A 14,840-nucleotide genomic window follows, 5' to 3' on the forward strand; every position below is an offset into this window, starting at 1 on the left:
CGGGCAGGAAGGAAGGCAGGAAGAACCGACCCATAGACACCCTCCCGCTTCACCGGCCCCTGGTTACCGTCAGGGGCCCCGACTCCGCCATCCTCCTCGCTCTCCCTCCTTCCTCCTCCTCCTCCTTAGAAGCGACGCTGCCCAACCGCCGCCCCCCGCCCGCCCCTCCCCCACTCGCCCCGCCCCGCCCCGCCCGCCCCTCCACACACTCTTGCTCCTACCGCCCCGCCCCGCCCCTCCGGCGCAGGCCGGTCACTCGCTGGGGAAGAAAAACAGGCGGAGCCCAGGGTATCGACACTACCCAATCAGATTGAGGCACTGGCGCCAGCGACGCTACCCAATCAGAGGGAGGCACTGGTGCCAGTTTCCCTCTCTCCGCCCTTTTCCTTTCCTCCACTGCTCTACGCCCTCCCTCCCGCCCACTGGGCGCCGCTGGCTAGGCGGGCCACAGAGTGAGCCTCCAGTAGGGTAGAGTGACAACTCAGTCGGAAGTTGACGCTGAAGCTAAGGCAGCCATAACTGGTAATGGCAACGGGAGTTTTTCTGGCTTCCAGTCTCCAGTGTGACGTAGTTTTCCCTTCGCTCAATCTCTCCGTTGCCCTGGGCAACAGCTGAGCCGTCTGGGAAGAGAAGCATCTGTAAGTAGGCCCAAAAAGGGACCAAAGGTGACCAGACACCCCATGTTAGACAAGTTAATTCATATTTAGGGCTACCTGCCCGGATTCGGGGAGAGGAGGAAGCAGGTTTCCTGGCACTTAGTTTGCTGGGACGTCTGGTCACTTACATAAGTGGACAAGAGTTTAGGGCTCTGAAAATCCCTGTCCTGCGCCCGGAACTTGCATTGGGCACTTCTGAATGGGGTCATGGCCGAAGGGTGGGAATAATCTGCGTCCCAGGGAGTGTCCGTTCCGACTGGAGTCGCGAAGCAAGGTGAGTGTCCCTCGGCCTCGACCCGTGGCCCAGGCCTGGGCCGGACGGTCCCTAGGAGACGGAGCGCCGCGGAGGCTAGCGGGGATCCGGGCTGCTTCCGTTGGAAGAAGGTTTTCTTTCCGGGCTGGCCAAGCGGCGGCCCGCCCTCCCTCCGCCCCTCTGAGGCTCCACTGTGGGGCGAGGCCGCTCGCCCGCCACCCTCTTCGCCCAGCGGCAGCCACCCGGGACGGGAGGGGCCTGGGCGCGGGCAGTGGGGCGGTGCCCCTAACACTCGCAAGTAGGAGCTCGTGACCCCGCAAGTTCCGGTTAAGTACTTTCACCCCCTGACCTTTGGAGGACCGAGAATTAGGGAGCTTGAGGAAATCGTTTTCCATTCCCAGCTATAAAGGAAAAGGATGGCCTCCCACCACCCCAGCAACACTTCAAAGCCTCATTTCCCCGCCTCCTGCCTTCACATTCTTAATATTCTTCCTTTTCATTGTTTCTCCTCTCTTGCGGGTTTGTAAGCGTTGACTGCAGTTCTGGATGAAGGTATACTGTACTAATCCTGCATGTCTACGGTTTATTTAACAATTTAAAGTAAAACAGTATTCTATATGGCTCTTTACAAGAGCTGTCACACATTATCTCATGTAGTTCCATCTATAGGCTTGAATCAAGAACCGTCATTTTAGTAGCACAGGATTGGATGCCTAAAGCTTGGGGGAGGGGGGATTAGAAGAACTTTGAGATAAATTGAAAATTGTTTATACCCAGCCAGTCACCAACAAGGGGACAAACCTACCTTCTTAATTTCTACTTCCTTAGTATTCATTCATACTCCAGCCAAAATGAACTATTGTTTTTTCCAAAGTTAATCACTGAAGCACCAACCTTTTGTGATTCTGTATCCATGTCTTAGTTATCCTTGAAGATGTGTTTCCATATTCTCCCCAGTAGGAAGTAATTTCCTCTGAGCTTACCTAGCACTTTTTGTACCTCTTGTATGACAACCACTATTTTATGTAACAGCTGCTTATGTTCTTAGCTTCACTGCTATGTTCACGCCTAAATAGAATGGTTTGTACCAGATTCATCTGCCTATCATTTTACACTGCACATATTATTTTGGTAAGTACTTACTGAAAGATTGAATTTTGGGGTGTCTCTTGGGTGCCCAAGATACTGCCACCAAAGTTTTCTGGAACTCCAGTTTATGAGAAATTCAGCCGAGTCCCTACTACTCAACCTTTTCTTAGGCTTCCCCTCTGAAAACTGTCCAACCTGATTTCTTCCCTCAATTTTATTTTGAAAATATTCCTACATTTAAAAATAAACACTAATATGCTTTTCACGTAAATCCAACAGTTAACATTTTGCCATATTCATCCATTCTCATATTTTTCATTGTCATTGAACCATTTGGAAATAGGCTGCAGACACCTATTGTTAGGCAGACACCCCTAAAATTTCCAACATGTATTTCCTACATATTATAAAGTTCTCCTGCTAAACACCTCCTTATTACAACTAAGAAAATTAATAATTCTGTAGTATTTAAAATCCGGTTTGCATGTACATTTTTTCATTTGACCCAAGAATATCTTTTAAACTTTCCCCTCACCCACTCCCAGCAAAAAAATATCAGTCAAGGTTTTCCATATTGTATTTGGGTATTGTAACTTTAGCCTTAATCTTCAACAGTTCTCCCATCCTTTTTTTTTTCCTTTGTGACACTAGCATTTTGAAGAGTTCTAGCCAGAGTCTTTGTCTCCTTTTTTCTTATTTCTTGTAAACCAGAATTTGGTCTAGAGCCTTGATTAGATTCAATTTAACATTTTTTGTGAGAATACTTCACAGTAGTCATACTTTTCCAGTCATAGTTAAGCTTTCTCAAATGTAACTACATCTTCCTGTGCTGTAACTTGAATCCATCCCACTTTTCAGCACACGCATCCTTCTGTGGTTCTTACAAAGAAGAGTTTAGCATTTAATCCTGTGTGTGTAGACTATGCATTATTATCCTGGACTGGCAACATAAACTGCTTACCTTTAATAAAGTGTTGCTGCTACTCTGCCTACACTTGGAGCTGATGCAATGTAATCTGCAGCAAAGTGTACTGATGTCAGCACAGTTTCATGAGTTTCAACTCATGGCACCCTGACGACTGTTGATGAAAGATGTGTGGGCCCTGCAATTCATATACAGATGAATCTTGATGTTATCAAAGCAGATACCAAGACAACTGCTGGCCATCTGGCCACATTCCAATTTAGGCAATGTTATTTTTCTCCCTGAAATTCTTTTGCAAGTCCTAATTGGTCCTGGTGTTCTCATGATAGCTTTTTGGTAGCATTCCTCAGCCTATTAAAAATTGCAACATTAGTACATTAGGAACATCCCCTGCCCACTGGATAGAGACGTGTTTGCAGAATTTACTTCATAATCACAAGAGGAAAGTTCCCAAAACTGCCAAGCTCGTGTACTCCTCCTATCCTAGACTTATGTTTGATCATGAAAGATAAGTGAAAGGAAGAAAATGCACTTAGGGGAGCAGAACAAAATGCTCTGGAGGGCAAATTGGTATAGACTGTCTTTAGCCATCATATTGAAAGCTAAGTAATGCACTCCATCAGTCATTACATTTGTGTAGAAGGAAATTTGTGAGATTATAAAACAATTTTCACTCCAGATTCAAGTAAAGCAAAATTAAGACCACAGATTTTAGAATCAGACCTGGGTTTCAGGAACAGGGCCATTCACTAGCTCTGACTATGGACAGTTTACTAATTCTATTTATCATCTATTAAATGGAGCCACAAAACCTCTTAGGATTGTTGAACAGAATGAATCAAGTATGAGGTGTGATCAAAAAATATGGTTCAAATAAAAAATTTATTACAGTAAAAGACACATTGTCATTAATCCCCCTCAAAATACTCCCCTTCACTTTGAAAACACTACCTCATTGTTCTTGCCACTTTCTGAAGCAGTTCTGGAAGTCCTCTTTCGTGAGAGTCTTTAGTTGCTCTGTCGTGGCTGCCTCGATGTCCTGAATCGATTTAAAATGTTTTCCTTTCATGGTCATTTTGACTTTGGGGAACAGCCAGAAGCCGCATGGTGCCAAATCCAGTGAATAAGATGGATGAGGACACACCATAATGTTTGTATTTGACAGAAATTGCCATACCAGAAGCGATGTGTGACATGGAGCGTTGTCATGATGGAGGATGAAGTAGACATTCATAAAAGAGGACTTCTAGAACTACTTCAGAAAGTGGCAAGAACTATGGGATAAGTGTGTTTGAAGTGAGGGGCAGTATTTTGAGGGGAATTAATGACAATGTGTCTTTTACTGTAATAAATTTTTTTTATTTAAACATTCACCATATCTTTTGATCACACCTCGTATATATAAAGTGCTTTAGCTTAGTGTATTGCACATGGTATGCAGTCAGTGTATGGTAGTTAATAACTTCTAAAGCAGTCCAATTTGGTCACATAGTAGGCATTAAATATTTATCGAGTGAATGAATCTAAAACAGTGGTTCTCCAAGTTTAATGTGGGGAACTTAATTAAAAATTAGAGATTCTAATTCAGGGAGTCTGGGGAAGCCTCCAGAAAAATCTGTATTTTAAATAATTGTCCAGGGGATTTTGATGCAGGTGATCTGAAGATCAGGTTTTGAGAAATACTGAGGAAAGTAACATTTATTTCCCTTTCCTTGCATACTGTTGAAATAGGTATATATCTCAGATGCTGAGAATGTAAAGCGTTTATCAAATACCTTTTTTAAAGATTAATAACTAACATTTTAGGATCATTTTCTAGTACTGAATTTTAAAATAGCAAAAATTATTAGAAAGAGGCATTTTTCATGAGTAGCATGTGTCATATTCTACTAACTTAATAGTAGTGTCTGCTACTGAAGGAGAGCATCATCCAAGTTCACCTAAGAACAGTTGCTGTTCTTAGGCCAAGGCACATTCCAGAAGCTGACACCACACATTTTATTCACATGAGTCTGGATTAATTAGCCAAATTGAACATGCTGCAACATTCTTCTACCAGCAGATGCCAGATAGCAAAACATTATCAATCCAAATTAGGCACTCTGCTAGCATGTGGGCAGAAACTTAGAGTGAGCATTACTACGTAGTGTCTGCTGCAAAACACTTTCTTTTGGGGCTCTTTCACCTTTTTCTCATGTTAGTTTTCATTCAGAATTCTAAAATGCATTTGAAAACTCATCTATTAGTCAACAAGTCTTAGATAAAAGATAAATTTTTTTTGCCATTTTCCTACCATCCTTGCTACCCCCATCCACAACCTGCACTAGCCAGATTGAATTTACTTAAAAAGAACTAACTTATTAAATATTCACGAAAGAAAAATATCCAGTTCTTTACATAAAAACAGGATGGCCTCTGGTGTCTCCCTCAGTTCCCAGAGACTGTATTTTTGCTTCTTTATACCCATTAATGATAAAATAGGACACTTTGGCATGTAATTGGTTGCACTGTCTCTGTTATTTTACTTAAGTTGCAAAGTCAAGTGCCTGTAGTAGCTGGGCAGGTAAAGGGAAACAATATGCAGTAGTGGAAACTGGAGAACTCCCTGTGCTCATCTAAATGGGGCATCACTTCCCAGCCCTAGCCAAATTTTACCATGGGGGAATGTGGGCCTATGTTGCCCGATTTGTCAAGAAGAGCTGAAATTTGGACTTTATATGAAATCTCCTGATTTTTAAACATCGGTTCAAATACTTTTTTTAAACATTTAGTAAGCCAGCAAAACATTTAACTAGACAGAACCAAAGGCCACCAGTTTATGACCTCTGTCTCTTACATGAAAACATGATTGGTACTTTGGCCAAGAATCTCAAAATGCTTTAGCAGTGTTTTCTTTTTGCCATATTTCAGGTGCATTTATTTGTTTAGTAAGGCAGTGAGTCACTTGTCACCTCCATCAGAAATTCAAGATAGATTCTTATATCCACTAAGCTTCTATTCCCTTGATTACAATTTTCAAGGTTTTTTACTCTTTGCCACCAACTTAAAAACATCCATATTTTCTCAACCTTCAATTACATTATAAAATAGGTTTGCTTTATTATGTTTTTAAAAATATATTTAAGAACACAATTTGACAGCACATGCTCTTGGAAATAAAACAGGTTTTTAAAAGAAAAGCCTTTAAATAGATCGTGCTGTCATATAGGTACCATGGTGCTGATGAGGATTCAAAGGAACTTTAGGTTGGAAGGTACTTGATGGGAAATCTAGAACAAGTCCTTAATTATAGCAATATGATAATTAGACCTGAAATAATAAGTTTCACACTGTATTTCTAAAGCACTTTCACATCCACTTTTCACTTGAACTTTGTAACTCAGAATAGATACTAAACAGTTCTGTATGAGAAAACCAAATCTCCAATTGGTTAAGAAATGTATTCAAGATCACACAGCAGTAGAGAAAGAATACAAGTTGTACCCCATTTGAAGTATAAACGTAAAATAAATTAGAAAAAAATGAAAAAAACAAACTCCAGTACAAGCTTCTGTTTTGAATTATATATTGGATTTTACAGTCACAACTTATTTAAAATACTTGGCATCCTAGAATACTCTTAAGTATTTAATTTCAAATTTTAAAAATTAGGATAAGCTGATAAATTTTAGGTAAATTAATGGAGGGATAAAAAATTATGAAGAGCTAATGGCTAGTTAGGAGTGGCAGACACAGATGGAGATAATTACATTGACCAACAGAATGGCTCCTTGAGGCCCCCAGCAAAGATTAAAAGGTACTAAGGAGACTTTGTATGACCTAGTTTTTAAAACATCCAAATCCTGTCCTGAGCATTTTTAGAAACCAAGTCTTGGCTCTGGCACCCCCAGTATGTTTTCATTTTGATATTTCTGATCTATATGTATATGCTTTGAGTTACCAGGAATTGAATTTGGATTTTAGTAATCTATTCCCCTTCTGTGTCTGCCCCCTGTGTGACTATAGCATACATTTTCCAGATGGTTAGATGAAATCTAAAGCTAATAGTCCTGTTCAGCTATTTAACACATGATCTTCATCTCATCATGTTCTCATATAAGCTAACCTGTGGGGGGGGGGGGGGGGGGAATACAAAACTTGTAAGGTTTTAAAGTGTTGCATATTTCTAATTAAGATTGAGATTTGAAAGTTTCAGTGGCATCTTCTTTTAAAAATAATGCTGTAAACAAAATCTACAGACAAAAAGAGGTATTTTTTCCTGCTAAGAGATTTCTTTCAGGGTGGTATCAAATATGACAACTGGAATGCTGAATCCTCAAATTAAGGAGCGAGTGTGTGTGAGAAAGAAAAACCACATGCTGGTTAGAGCCATACATTAGTTTGAATGTGACACAATTCTCAAACTAAAGAGAGAAATAAAAATATAGTACTTTAGACAGTATGCTGCGCTTACATTTTTAACATGAGCTTTACTGTTTGACTCACATTTTATGTACATCCTACTTTGCAAAGGTTAATAGTAGCTTCAAAACTGCCCATTTCAGTAGAAATTGAAGATGTTACTTTAACCTTCATTGGCTTCTGTACATCATGTTACTCTTAATCTAACATCTTAAATGTGTTCCTCTAGTGAGGCGCCATTCTAAATGCTTTTGGGGTCTTCAGGCCATTCCTACAAATACAACATAAAGAAAACTGAAGAAACCAGGCCTTGGAGTCAGGCAAACATGAGTTCAAATCTGTTTTTACCAGCTATGTGATGTTGGACAAAATAACTTTTCCTGGACCTGGTTTTAGTCTGTTTAATTTAATAATACATGTATGTATTAGGGGATGCACTAGGAGGTGGGGTAATGGGTAATTCGATTCCAAAGTTAACTCTTAGGGTAAAAGTTATTTTCAAAATCACTATAGAAATCCCTTAAATTGTCTACATAGTTAAATACATGATTTTGTACTAATACACTATGCTGTTAGTTATTCTTAAGCAAACTAAAATTTAAGAGTCACTATGCTACACAAAAGAAGCTAAAGTAGATTTGTGGGCATTGAAACTATTCTTCCTTTAAGGTAACTTTTAAGGAAATATGGCTGTCAGGGGGATGAGTAGAGAATTCTAAAGTATTTCTGCTTGCCTGTAGATTTTTCATTTTGTTTTATTAATAAGCCTCTATACATGTCGATACTTATTTTTTTCTAAAAATCTAATTTTATGACAACATTGTAATGGTACAACAAGAATCACTGAAATTCACTGAGCTCTTACCATGTGCTAGGGACTGGTCTGATGGATTTATATGAATTATGTTACTTAATATACCATCTAAAGTCAGTGCCATTATTAGCTTTACAGATGAAACTGACGCTTAGAAAATTAAGTAATCAGTTTAAATGACTAATCTACCTCCAGATCCTTTTCTCCACCACTACACTATATACTCTTAACTACCAACCGTACCATCTACCGTCTTTCCATATCCTTCTTAGGGGAGATTATATCCATTTCTATTGCTTATACTACTATTCCACTGACTCTGTGCCTCCAGTCCTTTTTACCTTCCTACTGGACTTCTGCACTCACTCAGTTGGTCTGAACCTAATTCATGGTCTTTATCCTTCCTTCCTAACCTATTCCTCCTCTGTGTTCCCAACTTAATACCTGTACCATCCACTCAAACATGCTAGCTTGAAATCGCAGTCATCCTTAGTCATTTTCTTATCACCCAAAGAGTTGGGGGCAGGGGGAAAGGGGAGTGGTAGTGGATGTTTGAATCTCAACTTCATATATCCTTGAATACCTCTTGTATCCTCTCTTAATAATGCCTGTCATCACTGCTTTTGTTCATACCCTGATCATCATACCTAAACAATTATAGCTTACTAATCTCCTTGCCTCTAGTGTCTCTTCTGTTTTTCCTTTTTATCTAGAATGGGTTTCCAAAAAATGAATCATGTCACGTACCCACTCAGCCATCCAATTAGCTCCCTCCTGTGTACAGGATGTAAAGTTCAAACTCTGAGGCACGGCACTGAAGGCTGAGCACAAACTGGCCTCCACCTCGCCAGTCCCCCCACAGTACGCAGACTACTCTAGCCATTCCCTCGGGCTTTGTTTTTCATTGCTTCTTCCTTTGAACATATTTTTCAGTTTGTCTAGAAGACCCTTTGTTACACAGCTGCTTCTCTTCATAGTAAAATCCCCATTCATCTTTCTGGGACTAGTTCCAATATCATGTTTAGTAATTCTTCTTCAGAGACCAGCCACTGTCACCTATCCTGAACCAAGTCATTCATGGTTTTGGTTGTTTAAAGCACAATAGATATGCTTTTATTAAAGTATATTGTGTTCAACTGTAACTGTTTATTTACATGTATCTCTCCCCTATCTCACCTTTCCCAAATTCTTCAAGAACTGGTTCTTATCCACTGTATCTCCCTCATTTAGCTGTGGCTGACACATTAGATATTTAGTATATTTGAAGAAAGAAAGAAATGTTTGCACAGGCACATCTGATCCCAAATTCCTTTTCTTTCATTTACTTTCCACTCTGAAAGAACAATTCCCTGTCACCAAAAAGAGCATCCTTTTCTACTCGTCTTTACTGTCCAGTACTCACATCCAAAGCTGTCCTTCTTAACAGATATATAGCTATTAACTTTATTTTTTATGTTCAGTAGTTATTGTGTAATTTGTTTTGATCAATTTTCACTACTTGTAGTAATTCAATCCAGAATATTTTAAATTTATTTAAAATTTTTCATTTAAATTTGTGAACATTTTTGTAGCAGAGAAATATGGTAGGATGATCATTAAAATATGTTTAAGCATGAAAATACATAACATTAAAATAAAGTGGACTGGAAATAGAGAACTAGGAGAAAAAAGATATACAATATCTGAATAAAACATTAATTCATCTTTTTAAATTAATGGATGATGGTAGCTATCAAGTTGCTGATATTTAGATTACATTGAGTATATTTTTAAAAGACTGGTGTTATTTTTAAATATGCTGGTAATTATATCCTTTATAACTATTTAAACTTAAATTTATGTGTCAATTTAGAAATGTATCAAGGAGTACCTTGTTTTTCAAAATCTCTGGGGTTCTTGCAAGCATAAAATTTGAGGACCACTGATATATATCCCAAGGAACAGAAGCATGCTTCAGTGCCCGTCCATTCCCACACCCGTAATTTTGATTACCAAACTAAATCACCCTAGAGATTTTTAATTTGTCCAAGTTGTATGATAACTTATCAACATGTGTATGATTGATTGATTTTTCCTAGACTTAAGTGTCTTTCAACTCTCACTAACAGCTTAGTAAAATATTTCATGAGAAAGATTTGGTTTCCCTGCAGATTCTTCTGGATTAATTTTAGGCATCCAGCTTAAATGGCTATGACAGGTTTGCTACTTTGTCATGACTTTGAAATGCACTATCCATCTAAAACCATTATCTCTAGGAGAAATTCCAAACTAAAGAAACTATGGGGGAAAAGGAAGCAGCCGATTATTTTCCAATTACCCAGACCAAGAGCTTCAAAAAATGATTGACACTGTATTCTAAAAGCAGTGAAAGTTTGGGTTTTATTAGTGTAAGAATTTTATTTCTGCAGTTTAATGTTTTCTCTTAAAAGATGCCTTGACCAGCTTTCATTTTAAAATCTGGCACAGTATTCCATTGTGTGGCTGTTCTATAACTTAAACTTTGTCATATTGCTGAACATTTTGCTATTCAATACAGTGCTTTAACGAACATTCTTATCCCTGTATCTTTATACACTTGTGCTTTGTTCCTTTCGAGCTCATTACTAGAAGTAAAATGTTTGTCAAAGAAAATGTGCATATTTTTAGCAAATATTGTAAAATATTAAAAACTACAAAATATCCCTCTAAAAGAGCTGTACCAACAAACCTACCCCCAACAGACTGCCCATTTCCCTATACCTTCCCTACCTGTGGAAACTATCAGGCTTTTGACTTTTTTACAATTTTAAGACATAACACGCCAAATGAGACCACAGTGATTTCACCTTCCTAATGAGACCATAATGATTTTCCTATTTCAATTGCAATACCCACCACCATCCCCTGCACTCCTAAATCCCCTTAAACTATTTTATTTTCTATAGAACTTACTACCTTCTAGCATTTTATTCTCTCCTCTTAATCTAAACTGTAAGCTCCAAAAGGGCAACATTTTTGTTCATCTGTTTTGTTCACTAATGAATGTCTGGCACATTGTAGACACGTATTTATTGAATTGAATGATGTGGCAGTTGTATGATACACATGAATTTCAGCCATAGCTGGTATGTTTTTTCTTTGGCCCATCTGTCCTGTGTTACACATCCGACCTTACCAATAAGAAAGTATTCTTAGGAGCAGCCACAATTCCTTAGGGCATGTTGTATGTACCAGACAGAATACCCATGTTGGGCTATTGGCAGGCCACCTGGAGAAGGAAATAAATGCTCCTTCCTACTCTGGTCTCCCTGGGCAGTTATCAAGACAATGAATGTAGTCTTGCCAGTCCAGCCATCCAACCACCACCATGCTTATTTTAGCCCTTCCCTTCCTGTTTCTCTCCTGCCAATGCCTTGGGGGGGGGGGGGGGCGGGGGGGTCTAAGAACAAGATAGTAAACTGAAAGCAACCCTAGTAAAGCAGACACTCCACCCAGGTATATGATGGCGCTACTCTTCCCCACCAGGCCCAGCCCACTCCCTACCAGGCCTTTGGCCCCACACCCTTTCCAGTAACAATGGTAGCTCAGAGAACTAAGGTTTGGTACAGCACCAAGTTTCATTGCTTTCCTCAGGCCAGATTTTAGATGTGAAAGAGGTATAGAGCAGAGAAAGCAAAGGATAGTAATTGAATTCTAGACAGCTGGCGTTGCAGTCTATAAAACAGCTAAGAGTTAAGTATTTGTTCATCCAGTTTTAGCATTTTGGTGATACAAAAATGCTTAGCTACAATGTATTTCCTTCACATTTATTAACATCTATAACGTATATCCTCTTTCAGTAAGTAGCATATCATGTCATTATCAGGCCAAATAAAGGCCTAATGGATATTTTCATTGTGATATCTTTAATGGAGAGGCTACATGTTATTTTAGTTATATTGAGGCTAATCATGGATCTGCAATGTTATTAACCTTCAACATAACCTGGGGGGAAAAAAGTAAATGATCACTAGGTACCATTGGCAGGCCTAAGTAACAGGAAGGGAAGAAGGTGGCAGGAGAAGTTGTGCCTTTTAAGAAAATAGCATACTGCATTTATCTCAGATTCCAGTTAATGACAGTTGCTTTATTCTTGGTCCATTCCCTACTTTATGTTTACTGCTGAACAGAGCAGCACAGAGGTCAATTTTGATGACAAAGTTCTGGAAAGCAGATAGAGATTCCTCAGGATCCTTAGCTGTACCAGAATAGGAATTTGAATGAGAGGAAGAGGCTTGGTGGATTGAGAGTATGCAACTTTTATAAGGAATGTCAAAGTAGTAGTGGAATGGGAATAACTAAGACCAGAAGCAGCTTCACTTGATTACAACTCACTTGCAGTGGGTGTTAAAGGCAGGCACCAAGCCAGCATCACCGCCTTATAATAAATCTTTCTTTTCTGGTGATGTTGTGAAAGATACATGGTAAGGCTGCATCAGTCTGGCGAAATACCACAAAATGGGTGGGACTGTCTAGAGAACCATCTGTTCAGAAAGGGATCATGCTACAAATTACAATCCGGAACACCTTGAATACATAGCATAGCAGTAACCTGGGATGTAACACTGGGAACAAATGTCATCAGCCAGAGATGGTGTATATGCTAGGATATTCTAACAAAATTCTCAGATGAGGGTATTCATTGGTACTTTAGCATATAGTATATCTCTGTATTGAGGAAAATAGTAAACTGAAAGCATACCTCACTTCTGTTCTTCAAGAGCCAGTTTCACCTGTTTGTTACTTCCTTATAACTTGCAGCTATGTAGCCAGTAACTGCTCCTTGGGATGTTTTTTGTCATTATAATAGAGTTAAAGTAGAAACCAGGTGTTAGCTATTGAGAGAAGTGAGAATGTTAGGAAATGTTTACCTACTACTTCATCCTTTCCCTAACTACCCTGGTGTTTCCCGGAAAATAAGACCTAGCCGGACCATCAGCTCTAATGCGTCTTTTGGAGCAAAAATTAATATAAGACCCAGTCTTATTTTACTATAATAACCCAAGTATTTTACTATAACCCAAGTGGCTGCTATAAATGCGTTTTTCCTCAGCTGATGTCTAATTATCTTTGTCTAAAAAGCAAGCCTTACCAATTTTTCACTAGGAGGGGCAAAATCTTAGAATATGCAGCCTTCCAATTACCACCACCACTGATTAATGAAAGTTGCCAAGACTTAGATGCTTATGTGGACTATCTCAACCTAGTTTCAATAGAAAGACCCACAAGAAATTAAGAGGGAAATTATACAAGGATAGTTCATTTTTTCAATAGAAATTGTGATTTTACTTCAATGGAAATATCCCAAGCAATATGCTTTGGGAATCATTCTTGAGTGATACTAATAATTGATTTCTCATTGAAGGCAAAAAACTATCCAACAATTCAAACATGGCAGAAGTGAAGTCCGTATTCCGGGAAGTTCTTCCAAAACAAGGTATTTAAGTCACAAATACTTAGATCATAATAGGGACCTAAAAAGTAATAGGCAGTTCCGTTTAGATACACAACCATTGTTACAATTGCCTACAGTATTCAGTACAGTAGTAACAGGCTGTACACTTTGAAAGGTAGCAGGCTATCCCATATAGGTGTGTGTAACCACTCCATCGTGTTTGCACAATGAAATCACCGACGATGCATTTCTCGGATTGTCTACCTATCTATAAGTGGTGCATGTCTACAGTATTTGTTAGCATTTGACGACTTACTCTGTTCTATACCCCCCATTTACTGCCCATTTCTAGTATGCTGCTTTCAATACTAGGTTGTAAAAGAGTAATCCATCGCTTTTTCCCAGTAAAAGGATGACAAATGAAGCACTGTTTCTCAAACCTAGAAATCCTGTTGTACTCAAGATTGTAAATTACAAGATCAAATTTTCAATGAGAAAAGAGCAGTGTAGTTCACCATAATATTTAGTAAGGTCTGAAAGTGGGGGAAAAGAAGCCTAAATCAAGCAATAGTAAGAAAAGCTGAAGGTTTCAATTAAACATTCAGTAATTTGAATATTCATATTAAATGAATGTATTTTACTATGTAAGTATTTTCAGGGACTATGTACTTCTCCCAGATCTTTTTTTAAATTAAACATTTGACACAAAAAGTTGTGTGTCTCACGATAGCTTAGAATCATAGGTAGAAAGTTCAAAACTTGTCTTCCTCTTGAACTCCCTAGTATTATATGCTGAATTTTTAATATATATTGAAGAAATGTTAGAGGGGTTAACTATGAGAACAAGATTTTCATTAACAATGGATTAAGTTTTTAGACCTTCATTCTACTTGCAAATCCAAACTGGATTATCTCAAATTAATTCTTACTTCTTTTTAAATTTAGGACAGTTGTCTGTGGAAGATATAACCACAATGGTGCTGTGTAAACCCAAACTTTTACCCTTAAAATCTCTGACTCTGGAAAAACTGGAGAAAATGCAGCAAGCTGCACAGGATACGATTCGCCAACAAGAAATGGCAGAAAAGGAACAGCAACAAGTAACTCACTGAGTGATAACTTAACACTTCTTTGTAACACCCTACCTTCCTATTAATAGCTAATAATCTATTAACGTCTGTCTGCTGAAAGTAGTATGTATTAATAAAACTGATAGTATTCATATAAACAATATAAAAATATCCAAGACTAATGAAATTTGTATTGTGAATTTAAGCACTCTGGTTTGT

General features: G+C 38.7%; 2 protein-coding genes across 5 annotated transcripts in view; one reads left to right on the forward strand and one right to left on the reverse strand.

Annotated features, from left to right (window-relative positions):
- Window positions 1-1,025, reverse strand: part of SHOC2 (SHOC2 leucine rich repeat scaffold protein) — a 69,035-nt gene extending 68,010 nt beyond the window's left edge. The window contains exon 1 of one of the 3 annotated variants that reach the window (XM_074339070.1): window positions 785-1,025. The gene's annotated coding sequence lies outside the window, so the exon portion shown is untranslated. Of the gene's footprint in view, window positions 1-30; window positions 167-784 lie in introns of those variants that run through there. The other 2 variants (XM_019725120.2, XM_074339071.1) reach the window with 2 other exon arrangements.
- BBIP1 (BBSome interacting protein 1) lies at window positions 501-14,729 on the forward strand. Of its 2 annotated transcripts, none has more exons than XM_019725117.2 (3): window positions 501-638; window positions 13,522-13,593; window positions 14,497-14,729. In XM_019725117.2, exons 2-3 carry the CDS (start codon window positions 13,548-13,550, stop codon window positions 14,661-14,663), a joined length of 213 nt encoding a protein of 70 aa, XP_019580676.2. In that variant the 5' UTR covers window positions 501-638; window positions 13,522-13,547; the 3' UTR covers window positions 14,664-14,729. The 2 variants fall into 2 exon arrangements, with proteins under 2 accessions (XP_019580676.2, XP_019580677.2); XM_019725118.2 differs by lacking the exon at window positions 501-638 and adding an exon at window positions 793-930.
- Window positions 14,730-14,840: the final 111 nt, after the last annotated feature.

Source organism: Rhinolophus sinicus, linkage group LG07, assembly GCF_036562045.2.
Source record: "Rhinolophus sinicus isolate RSC01 linkage group LG07, ASM3656204v1, whole genome shotgun sequence".
Classification (NCBI taxonomy): Eukaryota; Metazoa; Chordata; class Mammalia; order Chiroptera; family Rhinolophidae; genus Rhinolophus; species Rhinolophus sinicus.

Bases quoted from the DNA above. Each gene is read 5' to 3' on its own strand.
- BBIP1 (XM_019725117.2), top strand. From the start codon at position 13,548: ATGGCAGAAGTGAAGTCCGTATTCCGGGAAGTTCTTCCAAAACAAG. The intron at 13,594-14,496 runs GTATTTAAGTCA...TTTTAAATTTAG, and splicing joins GGAAGTTCTTCCAAAACAAG to GACAGTTGTCTGTGGAAGAT.